The 26,033-nt window shown below is 45.2% G+C and overlaps 1 protein-coding gene across 2 annotated transcripts in view; it reads right to left on the minus strand.

Moving 5' to 3' along the window:
- The window catches only part of DDX24 (DEAD-box helicase 24), a 98,420-nt gene extending 75,481 nt beyond the window's left edge, over positions 1-22,939 (minus strand). The window contains exons 1-3 of one of the 2 annotated variants that reach the window (XM_068133060.2): positions 22,799-22,939; positions 2,416-2,451; positions 1,669-1,873 (exon numbers count right to left, since the gene is read on the minus strand). In XM_068133060.2, the coding sequence (XP_067989161.2) occupies positions 1,669-1,873; positions 2,416-2,427 (217 nt within the window). In that variant the 5' untranslated portion in view covers positions 2,428-2,451; positions 22,799-22,939. Of the gene's footprint in view, positions 1-1,668; positions 1,874-2,415; positions 2,452-22,560; positions 22,578-22,798 lie in introns of those variants that run through there. The other variant, XM_068133061.2, reaches the window with a different exon arrangement.
- Positions 22,940-26,033: the final 3,094 nt, after the last annotated feature.

A 26,033-nucleotide genomic window follows, 5' to 3' on the forward strand; every position in this document is an offset into this window, starting at 1 on the left:
ACTTGAAGGATCTTCGATTTTACAAGTAACAAACAAACAAACAGAAATACAGAATACCAAACGCAACCGACCAATACACTTGAAAAATTTTCGATTTTGCAAGTAACAAACAGACCCAAATGCAATACCTTTTCCTCTGGCGAGGGTAACTAGAAAGCATCTCAAAATGCAAAGCCTGTCAGCGTCCACTTTGGACTCAAACTAATCTTGACAAAAACGACAGTTAAAAAAATTGTACATTTTACTCATTTTGTTCTCCATATTCTCAAAATAAAAGTTTGAGTAAGATTTGATAACAAAAACTCAATTGGTAAAAAATGTTCTGGCCTGGACAGACAATGAAGCTCAATGGTAAATAAATAAACACAAACGATAAAAAAAAACATGCGGGTCTCATGCTTGACACCCTGCACTGGGCCTAATAAGGGCTATTTATAGTTGCTATGAATTTACCTTTTCACATTTTGACGGAATTTTTTATCATTTTCTCCATATTCTCATGAAAAGGGTTTGTTGAAAATTTGACGACAAAAGCTTGTTACATGTCAACCTCGAGGCACCGAAGCGGGTACGCCAGTTACCAAGAGGGTATCATAGTAGAAAATATTTAAGCACACAAATGTGCGTTGTTTGTTGTTGTGCCAGTGAAACTAACATATCACAGGAGGCAGAAAAATATTTAATAATTAATATTTATTAATCCCTACCATTTAACTTTAAAACACTAATACCAATTAAAACCAACCCATAATGACTTCCCTAAGAATCCCCAAAGTAATCGAGTGCAAATGTCACATATTTCAATGCAGATATGAATGAACTCGCGGCTTTCGAGGTGGCAATTTATTTCAGGTAAACAGTTTGTAAAATAAACCTTATCAGGTTACAAATGCGTGAAGGGTTGGCTGGGAACATGGTCAGAAGGATCTTGTCCAGTGGGTGCGCACAGGATGAATCAGACAGGTCAGTCACACTGCAAAAGTCCTCAAAGGGTGAACCCTCGCATCACTGAAATATGCAGATGAATCCGAGTCGACTGGTCAAGCTTTGTGAGATGCTGAAATCGAGACTACACTCTGTTAAGGACAATGTGCACTGGAAGAAGGTGAGGAGAGAGGGACGGAACAGGCAGGCTGCCATCAAAATGCAGCCAGCGCCAAGATGCCTGCATCGAAGTCGTCTGAGACAACAACAGGGCAGACCAGTAGATAAGAGCGACCAGCGTACAGCGGGGTGAATCTGATTCTTTAGTCAGGCAACAGAACCACTGAATTATTCAAGGTTCGCATACAGAAGACTCCCGATTCCACCTTTACAGTGTGAGCCGTATATAAAATTAATTTCCCCACAAGACATCCAGTACACAGCAGTTACTTCTCTCCATTTACATGTTGCCGCTCATCTGTCTTCTGAAGCACTCTGTTGGGATTTTACATCTTTTGCAGACTGCAAGCAAGCCTTTTGGTCTTATTTGATTCAGAGATGTTTTATGTTAGCAAGTTTAAAAGCAGTCTGGTGACTAGTTTTCTTATTTAGTGTTGTGCTCTTTTCAAATTTCTTCTAGATGCCTTGGGTTTGGCAAAAACCGATTGAAAAATCCCACCAGGCAGGGCAACGGGTTGATGAACGCAAAAATGCTGACTTTTAAACTTTTGATAAAATACTCACCGAGAGCCAGCTTTTCACACACGGTTTGCTGCACAAACCCCGCACACCATACTCCACAAGAACACCCAGCCAGTTGACTCCAGCCCACAACAGAAGGTCCATCTGACCACCATGCCAGGCTGCCACAAAGGCAAAAGTAGCAGCAGATGCAAGTAGAAGACGGAGGGTGCCAGCTTGGGAACCTCCAAGCGGGAGGTAAATGTACCTAGGTATGACGTTATGGAAAAAGGTAGATTTAAAATACTGCTCAAATAATTAAGAAAGATAATTCAAAGGTTAGGAAGTTATAATGAATAAATATCTGTACTATAAGAGATGTGTGTGTGTGTGTGTGTCACCATTTTTCCCCAGAGATGGCCAAACAAATCTTCGTCAAACTTTGAGGTTCATTATAGAATGTTATGGAGTGTTTTAGGCAAAAAATTGAGAAAGCTTTGAAAAAAAAAAAAATTGTATTTTTTACATTAAAGAAAATCTCCATAGTGCATAAGCCTTTGTAGCTATGTGAAAGTTAATATTAAATGATCCCCGATCCCATTCATTAATGGGTGTAGGGAAGCGTTTTAGGCCCCCCACAAAACCTAGGAATTTTTTTTTTTTTGATTTCTTCAAAATACCACCCGAACAGCACCGGGCAAGGCCGAGTACCCCAGTTAGGTGGCTGTCTTATTATTTTATCAAGTACAAGTAGAATGTGTAGTAATAAACTTGCGGTAAGCATTTGTTTGTGTCCATCTCTAGCCTCACCTCACAAGCCATTGGTGAAGTCCAGTATCAAATGTTCTGCAAAAGAGATTTCATAAAGTTATGCGATTTGGGACAAAATAAACAATGGAATTGGGCGGTTTTGGAAAGTAGAGACTGGTGCCACTTGTAGACCAGACCATGTGGGCCAGGCAGAAAACACCCAAGTTGAAGGTCTTTAGTGAGTCAGCTGGGTTTAAATCAACAATTCCAAAGCGATATGCAACTGTGACATGGCAGTTTTCCTGCTCAGAGATTTGCAGAAACATATAATCCAAAAGCGTTGGCAGAATTGTTTGGAGGCATGCACTGGATTCGAATCTTGGCTCAGCTATCAACTGTCATCCTAGTATTTCACAAGCAGAGCGAGAAGTCAGTTTGTGTGCAGCCCATCGGAAGAACATTAAACTGGGCGTCCTGTGTGCCAGCATTAGTTGGTGGACGTTAAAAGTCCGACGATGTCCTTCCAAAAGAGTGAGTGAGTTATTGCCGGCACCATGAACAAATTCAAAATTCCTGCCAAAACTACTGTTGGATGAGGAATGGCAAAACCCACCCAGCATGAAGCCAGGCCAAGAAACTGCTTCGACAGAACCAACGCTCCATAAAAAAGTATTATACATCTCATCTCGTCTCATAATTGAAGTGTGCAATACTGCTCCCTTCAGCCCAATTTAAACCAAACACTTATGGAATTCCCAGTTCATCGTCCTCACCACTCGGTCGCGATAACTTATGTTAAATTGAGACCCACTAGCAAAGAACCTATCCATAAGGACGGGTTAATTACCCCACTTTTATGATTAACTAGAAACATTGGCTCCCTCCAGGACAAGCCTGGGAAAAAAGGAAGGGGGTTATTGAGTTGGGGCAAATTTTTGTGCCGTGGCTAGACCCTGGGTACCTCCAGCATGTGTGTGAAAATTGGTGGACACCGGCTAAGCCGTTTTCGATTCCATAAAGTAGGCACAGTGGCCTGAAAAAAAAGATTCACCCCCTCTAAAGTTTTCACATTTTGATGCCACCTCAGCTTATTTCATGACGCTTTCAAATCAAACTTAATATATCGAGTCTTCGGAAACTACTCCACAGCGATAAAGCTAGAAATGAAAATAAAATTTGATTAATAGAGATCAGGTGCTTCTCAGTTGCATAAGTATTCAAATGTATTCAAAAGCCTAATTAACCCTGAATCACTTCTGGAGCAAATTAACCCCTAAATTCTTCATCAATGATCTCTCCGACACTCCAGAAAATCCCCTCTATCTCTTTGCTGATGACTCCACTCTCTGCTGCTCCATTCCTCATCCCTCAGATCAGCAGTCCGCAGCCTCTCTGCAGACTTGGACAAAAATCACAGACTGGTCAAACAAGTGGAACATGTCTTTCAATCCTGACAAATCTCACACTCTTACTATGTCTCTCCGAAAAGACCGACTGGACAACCCTCCCATCGACTTTCTCAACAATCCTCTCCAAGAAGTTCTGTCACTCAAGCTTTTGGGTCTCACTATCTGCCATGATCTTTATTGGGAAAACCATATTTCCAAGCTGGCCTCCAAAGCCAGTCGCCGACTGGGCATCCTCCGTCGTGCGAAGTCCTTCCTTGGCACACCTGAGCTCCTCACCACATACAAGGCTTTCATCCGCAGCTCAATGGAATACTGTTCTCCCCTCTGGGCCGGTGCTCCTGCCTCACACCTAGCTCGTCTTCACGCTGTTGAAACCAAAGCTTTCAGAATCATTGGAATCTCCTGCGATGAAGCCGATTGTGAGGGCCTTTCACTCACTCACCACAGGCAGGTAGGTGGTCTTTCTGTCTTCTACCGACTCCTATCAGGCCTAGCTCCCCCAGCTCTATCTGTGCTCTGTCCCACAAATATTCCTACAGATCGCACAAGATCTGCCAGCAACCCTCTTCTGGTGAGATTGCCAAAATCGAGAGTCTCTGCTCACCTTCACCTCCTTCATTCCTCTTTACTCCCCCCTCTGGAACAAACTCTCTCATTCTCTTCAATCCCACTCCTCCCTCCAGGTGTTTAAAACAGCTGTTCACCACCATCTCTTATCTTCCCCCATCCAAAACCTTGATCTTTTCTACCCCCGTTAATTCACCCCAAATCCACTTTTTTGAAATACCGACTTCTTTCCTGGAAGTCCGAGCAGTGTCCATGTGTTTTATACCTATCCAAACCTCCCCACCCCCACCCCCACTCCCTTCCCATGCCTTCTCCCCCCCAAGCCCTCTCCCTCCCACATATCTCCCGATGTCCCTGTTCTCTGCTATTGTACTTGTGTGCTTCCCTCTCTCCCCATCTTGTCTCCCGTTCCCTTTATTGTATGTTTTGTGTGTCGGTTTTTTTTTTTTTGTTATTAATGTTAGCTCTTACACGAGCCTCGATCTTGTATCCAAAAATTAAATATAAAATAAAAATCACTCCCCCACCCTGACCTCCCATTAGGGCCCGATTTTTTTTTTATCGCGAACAAACTTTGGTACATCATGGGTGTTGAAGGTTGTGGTCAAGTTTCATCAGAATCAAGTGTGTAGTTTCTGAGAAGAAAACAAATACCTATTCTGAGAGGCAACCCACCCTCGCCCCATAGACTGCCTTAGACCCCGACTTTTTAAATGCCGGGAACAAATGTTGGTACATCATGGGTGGTGAACGGAATGTTGTGGTGAAGTTATCAGAATTGCGTGTGTACTTTCAGAGAAGAAAGCAAATACCTATTTTGGGAGGTCAAAGCTGGATCCACTTTGACCCCCGTATACCCCACAGACTTCGATTTTCTTAGTGCCGTGAACAAACATTGGTACATCATGCGTGATGAAGGTTGTGGTCAAATTTCATTGGAATAGTGTGTGTAGTTTCAGAGGAAAAAGTAAATTCCTATTTTGGGGAGGAGGGGGGGGGGGGGGTCAAACGTGGATCACTTTGTCAATGAACAAGGCAAACATGAAGACCAAGGAGCTTTCCAAATAAGTGAGAGAAAGTGGTGGAGAAGTCCCGTTCGAGAGAAGGTTGTAAGAAGATTTTAAAGTCACTCATTATTCCTGTGAGTGTGGTGAAATCCATCATTAAGAAGTGGAAGACGTATCATATACCACCCAGACTCTACCCAGGTCAGGTCACCCATCCAAATTCAGCAGTTGGGCAAGCAGGAAACTGGTTCGGGATTTCACTGTAAATCCCAAAATAACTTTGAAAGATCTGCAAGGCTCTATGTCCAAGATGGAGGTCTTTGTTCATCAATCAACAATATCCCTTTCCCTTCACAAGACGAGCCTTTGTGGACAGATGGTAAGAAAGGAGCCATTACTGAAAAAGACGCATCTAAAAGCTCATGTGGAGTTTGGGAAAAAGCATGTTAATGATACTGCAGGCATGTGGAGAAAGGTTTTGTGGTCAGACGAGACAAAAATTGTAACTTTTTGCTCTAAATTCAAAGCGTTATGTCTGACGCAAGCCTAACACTGCATATGACCCCGTCAACACCATCCCTACCATCAAATTTGGTGGTGGCAGCATCATGTTATGGGGCTGCTTTTGATCATCAAGGACTGGCAAGCTCGTCAGGATAAAAGGGACAATGGACGATGCAAAGTATAGGAGAATCTTTGATGAAAACCTGCATGAGTCATCCATGAATATGAAACTGGGTAGGAGATTCCCATTTCAGCAGGACAATGATCTGAAGTATAAAGCTAAAGCCCCACTGGAGTGGCTGAACAAGATGAAAATAAATGTTCTTCAGTGGCCCAGTCAAAGTCCTGACTTGAACCCAATTCAAAATTTGTGGTGAGATTTGAAGATTGCAGTCCATCGGCGATCCCAATCAAACTTGGCAGAGCTAGAGCAATTTTCACGTGAAGAATGGGCAAAGATTTCACCATCTCACTGTGCAAAACTGGTAGAGGCCGAGATACCCAAAAAGACTCAGAGCAGTCAATGCTGCAAAAGTTTCTACCACTAAGTACTGACGTAAGGGGCTGAATACTTTTGCAACCAGTGAATTTTGATTGGTACATGTTTTTTTGTAGCTATTCCTGACATCTAACTTCCTTCAACTACAACAGTGAATGATCTCTTCAGTTATGAATAAACTGTTCATTTGGAAAAGTTGTTTTTACATAATTCGGAATTCATCTGAGCATGGCATTATTGGTATGGGTGAATACTATTGCAGGCCACTGTACATGTGCATACTGTTGGGACTCGGGGTGGGTAGGGGACACAAAGGAAGTTCTCGACCCCACTATCCAGCTGACGATGCTGTACTCCGACAAACCGCGGATTTGTCCGCTCCGTGGCGCGGCATGTTGCTAAGCAACCACGGACGCCATCTAAGACGTTTAATTCAGGCAAGGTACAGCGTCTAGACCTGATTTACCTTTCCGGCGAATTAAACACCCCGGAAAGGTGCGTGCCGTGCTCTCAACGCTCCACTACTAACAATCAAATGGATGCGCGATAGCATAACTGGGTTCCTGCAAGGTTAAGGGAGTTGAAAATAATGACATAATGACTTTTCAGTCTGAAATACTGAATTTTTTTAATGACCCAGCATGTACATAAAACTGTAGCTTTAAACGGAACAGAACCAATGTCAGCTCTTTCACGAGCCTCGATTCAGTATACAAAAAAAACTGTCGTTGGGCACCATAATATACATAATATCAAATACTCAGCCATTGTATGATGAAAAATTAAATTAAAAGAAAAAGAAGGAATCAACTCTTAATTAATGAAAAAAAAGAAAAAGAAAAATGAAAAAAAAAAGAAGAGCTTTCCCTGTTTGCATCGACTTCTCGTATTGGCTTATCGTTGTAGGTTTTAGCATCTTTGACATCGGATTACTGCTTCAATTTCTTTGGCAAAGGTAAGCTTATTTTTTTATTTTCATGATTTTAAAGGTTTCACGACATTTGCGCAAGTTTATGGGTCTTGCTGTTCGTCTTATGGGTCTTTAAGTGAAAGTGTCACAGGAATCTATTGGCTCATGGTTTGGCATTCGCCGTTTCCGCATTGTCTCTCTGCATTTGGGTTCCCTCCCGTGCATAGCATAGGTACCTCACTTGTCTTGTATATACAGCTGAGTTTGTGTCTGTCTGTCATAAGCGCCGTCCATTCTACAGGCCTCACTCCTCCCCACCCCTTCCCCCTGCCCCCGTCACAAGCACCGCCCATTAGCCAAGCGATACCAGCGGGCTAGACATCGCCGCCATTTGTTTCGCTCCACATAGCTCTTTGACTTCAATGGCCTCTGGCGTACATTTGAAGACTGAACAGTGCGTCTTCTATCATTAAATGAAGGTTCTGTTTTGAGGAAACAAAAGGTACATTTTGATTGCAACTCATGCAGAGGAAACAAGGTAATGCATGTTTTGTTCGGAGCGATCGCGACAATGGTCTGCTATACACCGCCCAAAGAAGGTACGTTCTCATAATGCAGAGGAAGGAAAATAGTTGTCTTTAATCATAGAAAAAGACTTGTTTTTGCCAGATTTTTCAAACTGTATTTCACATGTTCATGTAATTCACATGTTATGATGTGAATTAAAGTAAACCGGATATCAACGTGGACATGAAATGCCTGCGTATCTTACTATAATTCACCAAATGTCCGTCCGTCTGTTCGAAGGTACCGCAAAAACGGCTCAACCGATCGCAACGATATTTTGGGTGGGTATTCCTAGGACCCCTGGGAGTAAAATAGGCTATATTGTTCTTCCAAGTTTTCCAAGTTTTCCAATTTTCCAAACACGATGGAATAATATTTACCGATAAGAACAGTGATGTGGCTTTTGTTGAAATTCTACAAATACTGTTTATTCTACGTACCAGGAGAGAGTAGATCGACTCCTGACGCTCTTCCTATATAAACGTGCGGCTCCGAAGTAACATAGCAGCGTGTGCAAAGCGACTGAGAAACAGATGTAGCGGCCGCTTCCGTGTTACAGATTCGGCGCGTTACAGACACTCTTCACACATAAACGTGCGACTGAGAAAGACGTGTAGCGGCCGCTTCCGTTTTGCAGAATTCAATCTTTTTTCAAAATGGACGCCATGTACTGTTTAGATTTTTGATGATTTGCGTGTGGTATGATTCAACGGATGTTTATTATGAATCGTTTAAAAAAATTTTTAAAGCCTTCAATTTCTGATATTTTGCCTTTTCATTTGGGCTTCCCGCCCATAGAGCGGGTACCCTTGCTAGTTTAATTAATTAGCCGCGAGGCAGGGGAAATTTCCGTATTATATATTTTAGAGATATATAATACACAAATATTTTAGAGAAGTTATGTCCATGTACACTTTTAAATGTGCATGTCCACTTTTGTACACTCGACATCCCCTCTGAGTTTATGTACATTTTAAAAAGTAAAACCGCGTTGAAAACTGGACAGGTTACGTTTACATGACAAGGAAAATAGTCATGATTAATATTTAAACTCCAATTTAAAAAAAACTGTCCTTTTGTCAGCGTTTTTCATTTACCAAGCAGCTAACTAGTGCTTGCCAAGCCATCCATTCCCTATCAACGGTTTTGACTGGAGTGCTTGCTTGAGTGCTTAAGCCACTTGGCGAGCACGCTACAAGCTGCTTGGTAATTAATGGCTGCCTTCTCCTCTGAGCTCCCAAGGTTAAATCGCGAAGAAACGTTATGGGATCACATTTATTACCACTATTCACCTTAATAGGAGTTTTAAAACAGTAATTTTTTTTCGTAATTCCAAACTTATAAACACACGAGCCACCACCCGTCACGAGGAAAGGGTGGCACTCTGGAGAGTAGATCGACTCCTGACGATGGTGTGGGATGCAAGTAGGCAGAGGAAGGGTTGGAATGAGGGAAAGGGGTGGGATGGGAGGGAAAGAGGTGGGATGAGGGAGGGGTAAGGGTGAGGTTGGAGTCTGGAGGAAGAGGGTGGGAGTCTGGAGGGGATGAGAGGTGGGAGAGGAAGTGGGGTCGAAGGAGAGAGATGGGAGTCCAGAGGGAGGGGTAGGGTGGGAGGAGGCAGGAGAAGGGGTGGGGTGAGGGGAAGGGATGGGATGGGAAGAGGCAGGGGGAGGGGTGAGAGGAGGGACCCGGCATTGCTCGGCAACGCCAGGTACCCCTGCAAGTACTATATGTATCTCAGTGGACTTGTACCATGTACAGTACTATGGAGCAGTTCCGATTTCTTATCGAGGACTCACGTTGTGCGACGGGGCCAGTTGAAGACTAGTGGCTTTGCACGCATATTCCATATGCACTTTTTCCCAAAACCCCGAATCTTAAAAACTTTTAATGACATGAGAGAGTAAATATAATGACTTTTAATGATGGAGGGAACCGTGCCACAAGTTGAACGTTGGCTAATGGCTGACCGTAACGAAACCGTGGGGCTGAACTCCCAAATACTAGTCATACACTATATTCTAACCAATGGAAGATGACATTCGGGCAGTTTGGGAAACGGTTTATAGAGCTTAACAAGGTGCACATATTGACAAGCAGTGGCAGAAAAGAAAAGCTCTTATCCCTAGCACAGAAGCACAGTCTTATTCAATCACTTAGTCATAGTTCTATAACACAGGTGTCTCAATCATTCTGGGGAAAGAGGTACAGAGAGAAGAAAAAGAAGTTCAAGGTGCATCTGTGGCTTCTCGCTCACGGGACATAAGCCGGCGGGCTCACATTGCTCCCAACAAGAGGAGGAGGGGAAGAAAAAAGAGGAAGGTAGAGTGTGTGATGCAGCATGTAGGTAGAGGAGCAAATGGTGGATGCGTCATGTGACTTTGATGAAGCAGCGTGAAGTGCGTGTCAGTAAGCCGGCCCCAAAAAGGACACCATGGAATCTTTCATGTCCACGAACTAATGCTGGCAGACGAGATGCCCAGTTTAACATCCATTCAAGGAAAGACACTAGGGCAGCACGATATTTATATTTTTGATAGTCAATTATCGTCCCTCCAAATATCGACAATCTGGCAATATATCGATATTGTGCAATCACTTGTGCTAACGTAGCATGACCACCCAGCAGAAATAGCTGGCATTGGAGGATACACACCATCAATGTTTATATAACCCTAATTATGATCCACTGCACAAAAGTTTAAACATATAGCTCTTTATCGCCATGTAATATGTCCTGAAATTGATGTAAACATTTTCTGACATTGATGTAAATTGATGTAAACCGGTGTGTACCCCAGTTTAGAATAGGTACACCGTATCCCTGCATGTCGTAAGAGGCGACGAAAAGGGTTGGCGTCAGGAAGGGCATCCGGCCATAAAAACATTGCCTCAAAAAGAGAACTATGACATTTACAACTACATATGGGCAGGGCACAGCCCGAAGTACCCCGTGGGGGACCCCACTCCCTCTCGTCAAAAGTCAAGGTGGGGAACCCAATCGAAGCAAGGGTGGAAATCACTCCATTTATGACGACGAAAAGTCTGATGCCCGACGTGGAGATCGGTTTCTGAGGTTTGGGACATGGAATGTAGGGACAATGACAGGGAGATCAGGAGAAGTGGTGGAAGTATTGGTCAGAAGAAGAGTGGACAATCTGGACATATGTTGTGTGCAAGAGACGAGATGGAAGGGAAGTGGTGTGAGAATGGTGAAGGGTAGGCAGGGACAGAAATACAAGTTTGTGTGGCAAGGGTGCCCGGAGGGCGTGAATGGTGTTGGTGTCCCGTTTTCTGAGGAGTTTGTAGACAGTGTGGTGAGTGTGACGAGAGTGAGTGAAAGGTTGATGGTGGTGAAAATGATGATTGGAAAGCTCTTGGTGAACATCATCTCAGGATATGCTCCGCAGGTTGGTCGGAGTGATGAAGAGAAGGGCAAATTCTGGTGTGCGATAGAGAAACTGATGGAAAACGTGAAAGATGAGGAAGTTGTTGTGGTTGGAGGAGACCTAAATGGACATGTGGGAAGGAGTATGGACGGTTTTGAGGGAGTTCATGGGGGTTACGGATATGGTGTGAAAAATGGAGAAGGTGAAAGGATTTTGGAATTTGCTGATTTGTTGATTTGTAATACTCAGTTCCAGAAAGAGGATAATAAGCTTGTTACATACACGTCAGGTGGGTCGACGACAACCGTTGACTACCTGATGGTGCGTAGGCGAGATAGGGGGCACCTCCGGGACACAAAGGTGATCCCGGGGGAAGCGGCTGTTTCACAGCACCACTTGGTTGTCTGTGACATAACGGTGAAAGGTGCAAGGAGAGCTCGGCAGGTGAAGTACCAACCGAGAATGAAGGTGTGGTGGTTGAAAGAGGTGACAGTGAGGGAGGCATTAAAAGAGAGGCTGAGTATGGTCGAGGATGATGTGGTTGAGCTTGAAAGTGGTTGGATGTCAATGAAAGATAGTCTATTGGGAGCCGTTGGTGAGGTATGTGGATGGACAAAAGGACCACCGAGGCACTCGGAAACATGGTGGTGGGATGATGAAGTTGGAAAGAAGATTGACGAGAAGAGGAAGAAGTTCAAGGAGTGGCAGAAGGCAAAGGGTACGGGGGCAGAAAAGGCAGAGCATGGAAGTTATAAGGCAGCCAAGAAGGCTGCAAAGAAAGAGGTAGCAAAGGCACAGGAGGCATGTAGGAAAATGTTCGGAGAACGCTTGGATTCGGAAGAGGGTCAGAGAGCGGTATTCAGGATTGCAAAGCAGATAGCGAAAGAGAGGTGCGATGTGATGGGGGTGAGTTGCGTGAAGGATGAAGTGGGACAAATCGTTGTGGACCCAGATGGAATTAAAGGAAAATGGAAGAGATATATGGAAATACTGTTGAATACAGAGAATGAATGGGATGGCAACATAGAGAGTAACCCAGTTTTAGGACCGGCAGAGAAGATAACCGAGAAGGAAGCTGAGGAAGCGATAAAAGCAATGAAGAGTAGAAAAGCGGGAGGGCCGACGGGAGTTGTGGGAGATATGTTGAAGGCAGCGGGAAATTGGGGTGTGAAGAGAATGACCGAGATCTGCAATCTGGTGGTGAAAGAAGGCCACATTCCAGTGGATTGGGAACTGAGTACCCTCGTCCCTCTATACAAGGGGAAAGGTGACCCTCTGGAGTGTGGCTTGTATCGAGCGATAAAGTTATTGGAGCATGGAATGAAGGTATTGGAAAGGGTGTTGGAGAGGAGGATAAGGAAGAAAGTGAAGATTGACGAAATGCAGTTTGGATTTATGCCAGGAAGAGGAATGACAGACGCGCTTTTTATTGTGAGGCAGTTGCAGGAGAAGTACATGGAGAAGAGGAAGAAGTTGTTTCTTGGGTTTGTTGATCTGGAGAAAGCATTCGATAGGGTTCCACGTGAAGTAGTGACATGGGCATTGAGGAAGTTAGGAGTGGAGGAATGGTTGATCAGAGTGGTGATGGCAATGTACAAAAGAGCACGCACAGCTGTAAGGACGAAGGACGGGAACAGTGGTGAGTTTGAGGTGACGGTGGGAGTGCATCAGGGGTCGGTACTAAGTCCACTACTATTTGTAGCTGTGATGAAGTTGCTGGCTCGGAACGTAAAGGAGGGTTTACCGTAGGAGTTGTTGTATGCAGATGATCTGGTGTTGATTGCAGAAAGTATGGATGGACTGAAGGAGAAGATGAACAAGTGGAAGGAATGTATGGAGACAAAAGGTCTGAAGGTGAATATCGGAAAAACGAAGGTGATGGCATGTGGTAAAGCATGTGGTGAGGTGGAAAGAACTGGGAAGTGGCCGTGTGCTGTGTGCAGGAAGGGTGTCGGAGTGAATTCCATTCAATGTACAATGTGCGCTGAGTGGGTTCATCAAAAATGTAGTGGTCTGAGAGGGTCATTAACCAGTGTGGCAGCTACATTCAAGTGTAAGGTGTGCACAGAGGGAGCTGCAGATGGAGGAAATGTTGAGTTGGATCTTGGAGACGGCGTGAAGCTGGAAGGTGTGAAAACATTTTGTTACCTAGGAGACATGCTGAATGGAGAAGGTGGATCAGACTCGGCAGCGGTTGCTCGAGTGAGATGTGCATGGAAGAAGTTTCGGGAACTGAGTGGCGTGCTGACGAGGAGGGGAGTGTCGTTGAAGCTGAAGGGAAAGCTGTATGCTGCATGTGTGAGAAGTGTTATGATTTATGGGAGCGAGACATGGGTAATGAACGTAGAGCAGCAACGAAGGCTGGAAAGGGTGGAAATGCGAATGGTTCGGTGGATGTGTGGAGTATCGTTGAGAGAGAGGAAGACAAATGATGAATTGCGAAAGATGATGGGAATAGAGCCTGTGATGGATGCTGTGAAGAGAAACAGGTTGAGATGGTTTGGTCATGTGTTGAGGAAGGATGAAAGTGACTGGTTGAGAAGAGTGATGGAAATGAATGTAGAAGGAAGTAGAGGACGGGGAAGACCGAGAAAGACTTGGCTGAAGATGGTCGAAGAAGAAATGCGGGCAAGGGGGTTAACAAGGGGAGATGCAGAAAATAGGGCAATATGGAGAAGATTGTCATGGGGACCGCAAGGCTAACCCCCGCTCTAGCAGGGAAAATGGCCTTAAAATGCCTGTTGTTTGTTGTTGATGTAAATTGATGAAATGTTTATGTGCTCTTGTTGAAAGCAATGATTGTGTCAGTCGTACAAACACAACATCATAATGAGCATTTTTTAAACATTGATTTCACTTTTGTAGAGTGGCGAAGCGGCCACTGTGCCCCACATTGGACTTCATGTATAATGTATACTGTATTACAGTATCTGGATTTATTTGTCCACCCCTCTGCCTATCGCACTGTTTTCGCTGGGACGTCATTATTTTTCATCATTCACTGATATTCTTACTAAATCAATAAAAATACATTTCAAAATCTTCAGTTTACAATACAGCACACCACTTTTTTCATTACTAAATGTGAAGATATATCGACGGTTTGAAAAATGTGGTATTGTTCGCCGATTTTTTTTAAAATATATTGGGATATCGCCAATCCCTGGATGGCAAACATTGATTGATGCCTGTGAAATGCCTGCCTGTGAAATACTGGGATGACAGTTTATAGCTGGGCCAATATTTGAACCTCAGCTCAATAGCTTAGATGCGATTGTGTACCTCGAGGCAATCCTGCCAGCCCTGTGAATACATACATACAAACATACATACACTCCAAAGTTTATGATGATGACTTGTAATATTGGCTTCCACCAGGTGGCGCTATATGATACACATTTACATAGAGGGCTGCAGGGTCGTCCCTCACCCGGAACCGTGGAGGCTATAAATATTTTTTATTAAATCGCCTAAACCTTTCCGAGCACGCCACAAGTACAACCACGAGTTTTCAACTCTTTCCATGCAGCAGTTTAGGAATGCATAGAAGTCAAACAAACAAACCCATAAACAGACACTTCTTGAATTATATATTGCATGATTTACTCAGCAACGATGCCAAACACAGAGCATTGATGACTACTGTGGCAGGTTTTTTTTATCCAGGTGGAATCCCAGAGAAAACTACGACGACACTCTTCAACGTGTGACGTCAACCGATATGCCTCCGCCCACATTATTACATCATCGTACATACTTGTACCAAGTTTCATTGAAATCCCTTTAACCGTTCTGAAGTATCACATTTTTCCTTGACATGTCCTCTGACCTTTCACCTCATGACCCCATAATCTAATCCCTTTATCTTTACATCATTTTACATACTTGTACCAACTTTAACTTAGTTCCCTTCAGTCGTTCTTAAATTCTCGCAGCAAGGAAAAGCTTTTACAGACTCTGACCTTTGACGCCGAAATCTAATCAATTCATCTTTTATCACAATATGTACTTATACCAAGTTTGATTAAAATCCCATCACTGGCTCACAAGTTAGCGCGGCAACAGATTATTTTTTTACCTGCGACATGTCGACGTGTACCCTGGATTTTCCCAGTGTGTACCCTGGATTAGAATAGGTACACCGTATCCCTGCGTGTTGTAAGAGACGACTAAGAGGGTTGGCGTCAGGAAGGGCATCCGGCCATAAACACATTGCCTAAAAAAGAGAACCATGCCAATTACAACTACATATGGGCAGGGTACAGCCCGAAGTGGAGATCGGTTTCTGAGGTTTGGGACATGGAATGTAGGGACAATGACAGGGAGATCAGGAGAAGTGGTGGAAGTATTGGTCAGAAGAAGAGTGGACATATGTTGTGTGCAAGAGACGAGATGGAAGGGATGTGGTGTGAGAATGGTGAAGGGTAGGCAGGGACAGAAATACAAGTTTATGTGGCAAGGGTGCCTGGAGGGCGTGAATGGTGTTGGTGTCCTGTTTTCTGAGGAGTTTGTAGACAGTGTGGTGAGTGTGAATAGAGTGAGTGATAGGTTGATGATGGTGAAAATGATGATTGGAAAGCTCTTGGTGAACATCATCTCGGGATATGCTCCGCAGGTTGGTCGGAGCGATGAAGAGAAGGACAAGTTCTGGTGTGCGATAGAGAAGCTGATGGAAAACGTGAAAGAGGAGGAATTTGTTGTGGTAGGAGGAGACCGAAATGGACATGTGGAAAGGAGTATGGATGGTTTTGACGGAGTTCATGGGGGTTACGGATATGGTGTGAGAAATGGAGAAGGTGAAAGGATTTTGGAGTTTGCTGATGGAGCCGATTTGTTGATTTGTAATACTCAGTTCCAGAAAGAGGATAATAAGCTTGTTACATACACGTCAGGTGGGTCGACCGTTGACCGTTGACTACCGTTGGCTACCTGATGGTGTGTAGGCGAGATAGGGGGCACCTCCGGGAAACAAAGGTGATCCCGGGGGAGGAGGCTGTGTCACAGCACCACTTGGTTGTCTGTGACATAAGGGTGAAAGGTGCGAGGAGAGCTCGGCGGGTGAAGTACCAACCGAGAATGAAGGTGTGGAGGTTGAAAGAGGTGACAGTAAGGGAGGCATTAAAAGAGAGGCTGAGTAGGGTCGAGGATGATGTGGTTGAGATTGAAAGTGGTTGGATGTCAATGAAAGCTAGTCTGTTGGGAGCCGTTGGTGAGGTATGTGGATGGACAAAAGGACCACCGAGGCACTCGGAAAACATGGTGGTGGGATGATGAAGTTGGAAAGAGGATTGACGAGAAGAGGAAGAAGTTCAAGGTTGCTTCTGGTTGCTTCTCTCCATACAGGTTGCTTCTGACAATCCAGACTTGATCTGCTTAACAGAGACTTTCCTCCTTCAAGATGTCTCTGATTCCTTAATATCTCTTCCTGGTTACTCCCTCCTCCGGTATGATAGACCTGAGCCTCGGCCTGGTGGTGGGGTGACTATCTTTATCAAAAACTCTCTTCCTCACTCTCCTTGCACTGCCCTCTTTCCTCCTCACCCCCAGGAGTACCTCTGGCTACGGCTTCCTCTCCGCTCCCACCTTTTGTTCATATGTGTTCTGTACCGTCCTCCAAACAGTGATGACTCCATCTACATTTCACTGTCTGACAACATGGACCAACTTCTATCCACTCATCCCAACTCTCTCTTCCTCATATGTGGTGACTTCAACTGTCATCATGCCACCTGGTTGGGTGTGGGTTCCTCTCTCACCAGTCATGGCACCTCAGCAAAGGACTTCTGCGACTCACTGGGATTGACACAATCTGTCAATTTCCCGACCCGGATCTCAGCCAATGGAGTATCTTCTCTTCTAGACTTGGTTATGACAAACTTCCCTGCTAATGTCTGCTGCTCTTCTTCTGCTCCAATCGGTTCTTCTGATCATGTGCTTGTCAAAGTGGACATCTCTCTGGCCATTCTCAGAGAGCCTCCTCAGCGTCGACGAGTCTGGCATTTCACTCAGGCCGACTGGGACGGTCTTCAAGCAGCCATCAATCGTCTGGATTGGTCTCCCATCTCCACTGCTTCTGACATAAATTCTTCCTGGGAATTCTTCCAAAGCAAACTGATCTCTCTCATGCACAGATTTATCCCATCTCGCCTTCAGTTGTCTTACCCTTCCTCCCGTCCATGGTACACTGAATCTTGTGGTGAGGCAGTTGCCCTGAAACAACTTGCCTTTGCCTCTTGGAAGGCTAATCCAACTGAAGGCAATCTCAGTTCCTTCCACCAAGCTCGGAACAAGTGTGTGTCTACCCTCAGGAGTGCCAGGAAGCACTATCTCTCCTCACTCAAGAATGAACTCTCAAACCTGTCTCCTTCCTCCAAATCCTGGTGGCGTCTGGTCAAATCCGTTTCTGGTGTTTGTTCCCCCTCCATCCCCTCCCTTACCTCAAATGCCCACACAGTTGACATCGCACGTGACAAAGCCGAATGCCTCAACTCTGTGTTTGCCTCAAAATCCTTAGTCCCAAACCCATCTCTCTCTGTTCCCACCTTTCCCAGTCGAACCCAACTGCTCCTGGACTCTGTGTCCTTCTCTCCTGACAAGGTGGAGGAGTTTTTGTCAAACCTCGACACTGATTCTGCAACTGGACCAGACGGCATCAGCCCACGGGTCCTAAAATCCTGCTCTGCCGCTCTATCTCACCCTCTCTCTGTTCTTTTCACCCTATCTTTTGCTCAAGGTCATCTGCCAGCATCCTGGAAATCAGCTAACATTACCGCTTTACACAAAAAAGGTGCAAAAACAGATCCTTGCAACTACAGACCAATCAGCCTGCTCCCAATTATCAGCAAAGTCATGGAATCCATCATTGCTTCGGATATGAAATCTTTCCTCTTCTCCAATGGCTTGATCTCTGATCATCAATTTGGTTTCAGACCAGGTCACTCTAATCTGGACATGCTGCTTCTGCTGTCTCAACAATGGATGGAGGTCCTCAATGCCAAACAGGAAATCAGCGCTGTCTCCCTTGACATATCACATGCCTTCGATACGGTCTGGCACCCAGCTCTGCTCACCAAACTCTCCTCCTATGGTATCCATGGAAATCTCCATGCATGGCTTGCGGACTTCCTCTGGTCGTAGTCAACGTGTGGCCCTGAATGGATTTCTCTCATCTCCCCTTCCTGTTCAGGCTGTTCAGGCTCTCTATCTCTTTGCTGATGACTCCACTCTCTGCCGCTCCATTCGTCTTCCCTCAGATCGGCAGTCTGCAGCCTCCTCACTCTCTGAAGACCTGGACAAAATCACAGACTGGTCAAACAAATGGAACATGTCTTTCAATCCTGACAAATCTCACTCTCTGACTATGTCTCTCCGAAAAGATCGACTGGACAACCCTCCCATCTACTTTCTCAACAATCCTCTCCAAGAAGTTCTGTCGCTCAAGCTTTTGGGTCTCACTATCTGCCATGATCTTTCTTGGGAAAACCACATTTCCAAGCTGGCCTCCAACGCCAGTCGCCGACTGGGCATCCTCCGTCGTGCGAAGTCCTTCCTCGGCACACCTGAGCTCCTCACCACATACAAGGCTTTCATCCGCAGCTCAATGGAATACTGTTCTCCCCTATGGGCTGGTGCTCCTGCCTCACACCTGGCTCGGCTTCACGCTGTTGAATCCAAAGCTTTCAAAATCATTGGAATCTCCCGCGATGAAGCTATCTCTGAGGGCCTTTCACTCACTCACCGCAGGCAGGTAGGTGGTCTTTCTGTCTTCTACCGACTCCTCTCCGGCCTTGCTCCCCCAGCTCTCTCTGTGCTCTGTCCCCCAAATATTCCTACAGGTCGCACAAGATCTGCCAGCAACCCTCTGATGGTTAAACTGCCGAAATCTCGGCTCTCTGCTCACCTTCACTCTTTCATTCCTCTTTTCTCCCGCCTCTGGAACAAACTCCCACACTCCCTTCAATCCCACACCTCCCTCCAGGTCTTTAAAACAGCTGTTCACCACCATCTCTTATCTTCCCCCATCCAAAACCTTGATCTTTTCTACCCCCACTAATTCACCCCAGATCCACCTTGTTTGAAATTCCAACTTCTTTCCTGGAAGTCCTGGCAGTGTCCATATGTTTATACCTCTCCCACCCCCCCCCCCCCCCTTCACATGCCTCCCCCCCAAAGCCCTCTCCCTCCCAGATCTCTCGATGTCTCCATGTCTCTCGGTCCCTGCTCTCAAATGTTGTGTTTGTGTCCTTCCCCCTCTCTCCCCATCTTGTCTACCGCTCCCGATGTTATTTGTTTTATGTGTCTGTTTGTCTTTCTGTGTGATTAATGTTCGCTCTTTCACGAGCCTCGATCTTGTATACAAAAAAAAAAAAAAAAAAGGAGTGGCCGAAGGCGAAGGGTAAGGGAGCAGAAACAGCAGAGCATGAAAGTTATAAGGCAGCCAGGAAGGCTGCAAAGAAAGAGGTAGCAAAGGCGCAGGAGGCATGTCGGAAAATGTTCGGAGAACGCCTGGATTCGGAAGAGGGTCAGAAAGCAGTATTCAGGATTGCAAAGCAGATAGCGAAAGAGAGGTGTGATGTGATGGGGGTGAGTTGCTTGAAGGATGAAGTGGGACAAATCGTTGTCGACCCAGATGGAATTAAAGGAAGATGGAAAAGATATATGGAAATGCTGTTGAATACAGAGAATGAATAGGATGGCAACATAGAGAGTAACCCAGTTTTAGGACCGGCAGAGAAGACAACTGAGAAGGAAGTTGAGGAAGCGATAAAAGCAATGAAGGGTAGAAAAGTGGGAGGGCCGACGAGAGTTGTGGGAGATATGTTGAAGGCAGCAGGAAGTTGGGGTGTGAAGAGAATGACAGAGATCTGTAATCTGGTGGTGAAAGAAGGCCGCATTCCAGTGGATTGGGAACTGAGTACCCTCGTCCCTCTATACAAGGGGCAAGGTGACCCTCTGGAGTGTGGCTCGTACCGAGCGATAAAGTTGTTGGAGCATGGAATGAAGGTATTGGAAAGGGTGTTGGAGAGGAGGATAAGGAAGAAAGTGAAGATCGACGAAATGCAATTTGGATTTATGCCAGGAAGAGGAACGACAGACGCGCTTTTCATTGTGAGGCAGTTGCAGGAGAAGTACATGGAGAAAAGGAAGAAGTTGTTTCTTGGGTTTGTTGATCTGGAGAAAGCATTCGATAGGGTTCCACGCAATGTATTGACATGGGCATTGAGGACGTTAGGAGTGGAGGAATGGTTGATCAGAGTAGTGATGGCAATGTACAAAAGAGCGCGCACAGCTGTAAGGACGAAGGACGGGAACAGTGGTGAGTTTGAGGTGAAGGTAGGAGTGCATCAGGGGTCGGTACTAAGTCCACTACTATTTGTAGCTGTGATGAAGTTGCTGGCTCGGAACGTAAAGGAGGGTTTACCGTAGGAGTTGTTGTATGCAGATGATCTGGTGTTGATTGCAGAAAGTATGGATGGACTGAAGGAGAAGATGAACAAGTGGAAGGAATGTATGGAGACAAAAGGTCTGAAGGTGAATATCGGAAAAACGAAGGTGATGGCAAGTGGTAAAGCATGTGGTGAGGTGGAAAGAACTGGGAAGTGGCCGTGTGCTGTGTGCAGGAAGGGTGTCGGAGTGAATTCCATTCAATGTACAATGTGCGCTGAGTGGGTTCATCAAAAATGTAGTGGTCTGAGAGGGTCATTAAGCCGCTGTCACACCTTGACGTTTTAGCCAGCGTATGCCGACGTATGAAAAATTTGGCTACGTTAAGAGCACGCTGAAGCACGCTGGCATACGTCGTAGTACGCCGAGCTCGTCGACAAATTTTGTGCATGCACAAAATTTGTCGACGTATGCCAGCGTATGACTCACACCAGCACTCAATTTTGATGTCGGCATACGCTGGCTAAATCGTCAAGGTGTGACAGCGGCTTTAATCAGTGTGGCAGCTACATTCAAATGTAAGGTGTGCACAGAGGGAGCTGCAGATGGAGGAAATGTTGAGTTGGATCTTGGAGACGGCATGAAGCTGGAAGGTGTGAAAACATTTTGCTACCTCGGAGACATGCTGAATGGAGAAGGTGGATCAGACTCGGCAACGGTTGCTCGAGTGAGATGTGCAAGGAAGAAGTTTCGGGAACTGAGTGGCATGCTGATGATGAGGGGAGTGTCGTTGATGCTGAAGGGAAAGGTGTATGCTGCATGTGTGAGAAGTGTTATGATTTATGGGAGCGAGACATGGGTAATGAACGTAGAGCAGCAACGAAGCTTGGAAAGGCTGGAAATGCGAATGGTTCGACGGATGTGCGGAGTATCGTTGAGAGAGAGAGGAAGACAAATGATGAATTGCGAAAGATGATGGGAATAGAGCCTGTGATTGATGCTGTGAAGAGGAACAGGTTGAGATGGTTTGGTCATGTGTTGAGGAAGGATGAAAGTGACTGGTTGAGAAGAGTGATGGAAATGAATGTAGAAGGAAGTAGAGGACGGGGAAGACTGAGAAAGACTTGGCTAAAGATGGTGGAAGAAGAAATGTTGGCAAGGGGGTTAGCAAGGAGAGATGCAGAAAATAGGGCAAAATGGAGAAGATTGTCATGGGGACCGCAAGGCTAACCCCCGCTCTAGTAGGGAAAATGGCCTTTAAAATGCATGTTGTTGTTGTTGTATGTCGACGGTCTACAAGAGCTTCGGATTGCTGTTGATGTTGTTGGGGTTCTTTTTGTGGGTCGATTTTTGAAGTCTGCACCCATTGGTCAGACAGCTGCTGGACCACACCTACATCTGTCGCTTGACTCCACCCATGATAGTGCTGAAAAAATGATATGGCCGCCATCTTGTTTCCTGGTGGGGCTAACACACTAGGTCTGTAGAGGCGTCTGCTGATTATGCACTGTCTGGCTTTGTTTTACTTTGTTGCGGGGCACGCGCGCGCACGCACGCACGCACGCACGCACACACACACACACACACACACACACACACACACACACACACACACACACACACACACACACACACACCAAACCTAAGGTAACAGATATAAAATAATTCCCCTGTAAATAAAGATATAAATAAAATAAATGTCAACAACATGACCCTTCTTGCCACTCCTGTATGGTGTGGGTGCACTAGTTGCCTGAAACCAGACCCGGATCGATATTGAACCAAACCATAAAGACCCTCGGAGATGAATTGTACAACACCTTCAACAACAAGGATATCTTTTTTGTCACAGGTTGTGACCACAGTGTGGTCATTCTTGTTACCTAAAAGGACATATGACATTTGGCCGCTTGACCCCAAAAATCAGTTCCTAATCAGTTCATCTTTACATCATTATACATAACTGTACCAAGTTTGACTTGGATCCCTTCAACCGTTCTTAAGTTCTCGCAGTAACGAAAACCTATTATGGACGGACGAACAGCCGGACGTAAGCATAACGTCTCCGGCGACTTCTTCTGAGGCGGCATAAAAAAAATTGAACAAATAAACATCAGTAAAGCAGACCCTCACTTGTCTGTTACAGGATTATCGCAATGACGAAGATGCTCGACAAAGGCTTCTGATGCTGTGCTTTGACAACTCACCTCCAGATGGCACTAAAACTGTATGTGAGGGTGACACAGCGAGGCAGTGGTGGGGGCTTCAGTCCATCGAGGCACATGACCAGGCTTGGGAGGCCAAACAGCACCAAGTACTTCACATAGAAGAAGCTTACTTGGGCCAATGCAATCCCACCTGTCCACAGTGAAACAAAGGAAATTAGAGGTTGTCTTTTTTACTTATAACAATAACAGTGACAAGTAGAATGTTGAAATTATGCAACTGACAAGAAGTTATACTGACCCAGTATGGCTGGATCTAAGCTTTGCAGCAGCTGCGTGTGGTGCAGGAGTGCCGAAGAGTGCAGGACGTGCAGCATGGTTTCGGCAAGGAGCCACCAACACACGATGCGTGCCATCCGTCGCACTGCCCAGGCTCGCCCATCCTGATCATGCCGCTGGTTCGGAATCTTCACCTGGCATCATTATCAAATAAATTAAAATAATCTCAATACCTCATTCAATTATCTGTGTTAAATCTGCAATTGGATCGTTTTACTGTACAATCTTTAATATTACAAGCGTTACGCCTAGGTCCCCCATCGGTGAAGTGATGCGAATAGACAAAGTGGAAGACGCAAGGCGGCCATCTTGGATTTGGACGTGGCGACCCAATTTTCAATAGCGTTCTCCCTTTGCATCGATACACCCACACACCAGATTAGAAGTTGGTACTTCGCTTATTTTTCAAGATATTCCGCTCACAAGGTTCAGACATACATGGCGGCGGCCATATTGGATGTTGACGTGGCGACCCAATTTTCAATGGGGTTCTTCCTTATGCCTAGATACACCCACACACCAAATTAGAAGTTGGTACTTCGCTTATTTTTCAAGATATTCATCTCACAAGGTTCAGACATACATGGCGGCGGTCATCTTGGATTTTGACGTGGCGACCCAATTTTCAATAGCGTTCTTCCTTGTGCCTAGATACACCCACACACCAGATTAGAAGTTGGTACTTCGCTTGTTTTTCAAGATATTCAGCTCACAATGTTCAGACATATATATGGTGGCGGCCATCTTGGATTTTGACGTGGCCACCCAATTTTCAATAGCGTTCTTCCTTGTGCCTAGATACACCCACACACCAAATTAGAAGTTGGTACTTCGCTTATTTTTCAAGATATTCATCTCCCAAGGTTCACACATACATGGCGGCGGCCATATTGGATTTTGACGTGGCGACCCAATTTTCAACAGCGTTCTTCCTTGTTCCTAGATACACCCACACACCAGATTATAGGTTGGTACTTCGCTTATTTTTCCAAGATATTTCGCTCACAAGGTTCAGACATATATATGGTGGCGGCCATCTTGGATTTTGACATGGTGACCCAATTTTCAATAGCGTTCTTCCTTATGCGTATGCACCCACCCACCAAATTATAGGTTGGTACTTCACTTATTTTTCAAGATATTCATCTCACAAGGTTCAGACATACATGGCGGTGGCCATGTTGGTTTTTGACGTGGTGACCCAATTTTCAATAGCGTTCTTCCTTGTGCCTAGATACACCCACACACCAGATTAGAAGTTGGTACTTCGCTTATTTTTCAAGATATTCAGCTCACAAGGTTCAGACATACATGGCATCAGACATACATGGTGGCGGCCATCTTGAATTTTGACGTGGGTTGCACCAACACACCAAATTCGAATGCGGTCCTTCGCTTACGCACGCCCGCACGCACGCACTGACGGACGGACACACGGACGGAGGGGAAAACCATAGTCCCCCTTTCGCTCCGCGGTGCGACGGGGGACAAAAATATATAACCATTTATTCCCATTTCCAGCACTTTAGTAGTCCATGACGATAAATTTGATATTTGTAAGAACAAAATTGTGGCCTTTGGATGAGATGTAGTACAAGAGCCACTCAAAGTACATCAGCAGTTGGTGGTCAGCATCAGCAGAGGCTAACTCTGAGGGCCTTTCACTCACACCGCCGGCAGGTTGGTGGTCTTTCTGTCTTCTACAGACTCCTCTCCGGCCTTGCTCCCCCAGCTCTCTCTGTGCTCTGTCCCCCAAATATTCCTACAGGTCGCACAAGATCTGCCAGAAACCCTCTTATGCTTAAACTGCCAAAATCTAGGCCCTCTGCTCACCTTCACTCCTTCATTCCCCTTTCCTCCCACCTCTGGAACAAACTCCCCCACTCCCTTCAATCCCACTCCTCCCTCCAGGTCTTTAAAACAGCTGTTCACCACCATCTTTTATCTTCCCCCATCCAAAACCTTGATCTTTTCTACCCCCACTAATTCACCCGATACACTTTTTTGCAATTCCAACTTCTTTCCTGGAAGTCCTTGCAGTGTCCATATGTTTTATACCTCTCCCACCTCCCCCCAAGCCCTCTCCCTCCCACAGTTCTCTCGATGTCCCTGCTCTCAAATGTTTTGTTGGTGTCCTTCCCCCTCTCTCCCCATCTTGTCTACCGCTCCCCTTATTTTGTGTTTTATGTGTCGGTTTGACTTTTTGTGTGATGAATGTTAGCTCTTTCACGAGCCTCGATCTTGTATACAAAAAAAATAAAAAGTGTGCAATTGCTTCAGAAGTTCAAAGCTAATCAAAGGGAGGCGCAAAGCGCCCCTCCCTTTATATAAGGGATCGTTTCTCTGTATGCAGCTTTAACGTAGGGACTGAAAATTCGTTTCTCGGCTTCTACTGGACGAAATTGGCTGCAAATTTGCAGAAGTAAATGCTTTGTGCATTGAGGTAATATGTTCCAAATTTCAGCAAGGTCTGTTTCCACATTCTTGAGTTTTATTTAGAAAACCCTCAAAATCACATTGGTGTCCGTCTGTCCGTCCATCCGCCCAAATTGTGTTAGCAATTAGTTAGCTTTAGGAGTTTTACCTCGGGGCTCCCTACATCTGGCAAAGAAAATACATTTACTTCTTCATGCAGGTGCATGAATCAAATTGGCACCCCTTTATATAAACTTTTCCAGAGCATTACTTGGTTCCTCCTAAGAACACAAGGGTAGTACAGCATGCACACGAGAATTTTTTGTATGTCCCTTCTTTTCTATTGTTTGACATTTTCTACAAGCTATGGAATGTCCCTTTGTCCCTTCTTGTCTCTATTTTGCCACATGGCACATAACCTCATACAAAGGGGCCTTTTCTATGCCCCTGGCATTTTACCCAAAAACTATTTACTATACACAAACAGCAGCAAAATAAAAATGTGAAAAATACCACCTTAAGT

The sequence above is a fragment of the Myxine glutinosa genome, chromosome 12 (genome assembly GCF_964187855.1).
Source record: "Myxine glutinosa chromosome 12, kmMyxGlut1.1, whole genome shotgun sequence".
Taxonomy (NCBI): Eukaryota; Metazoa; Chordata; class Myxini; order Myxiniformes; family Myxinidae; genus Myxine; species Myxine glutinosa.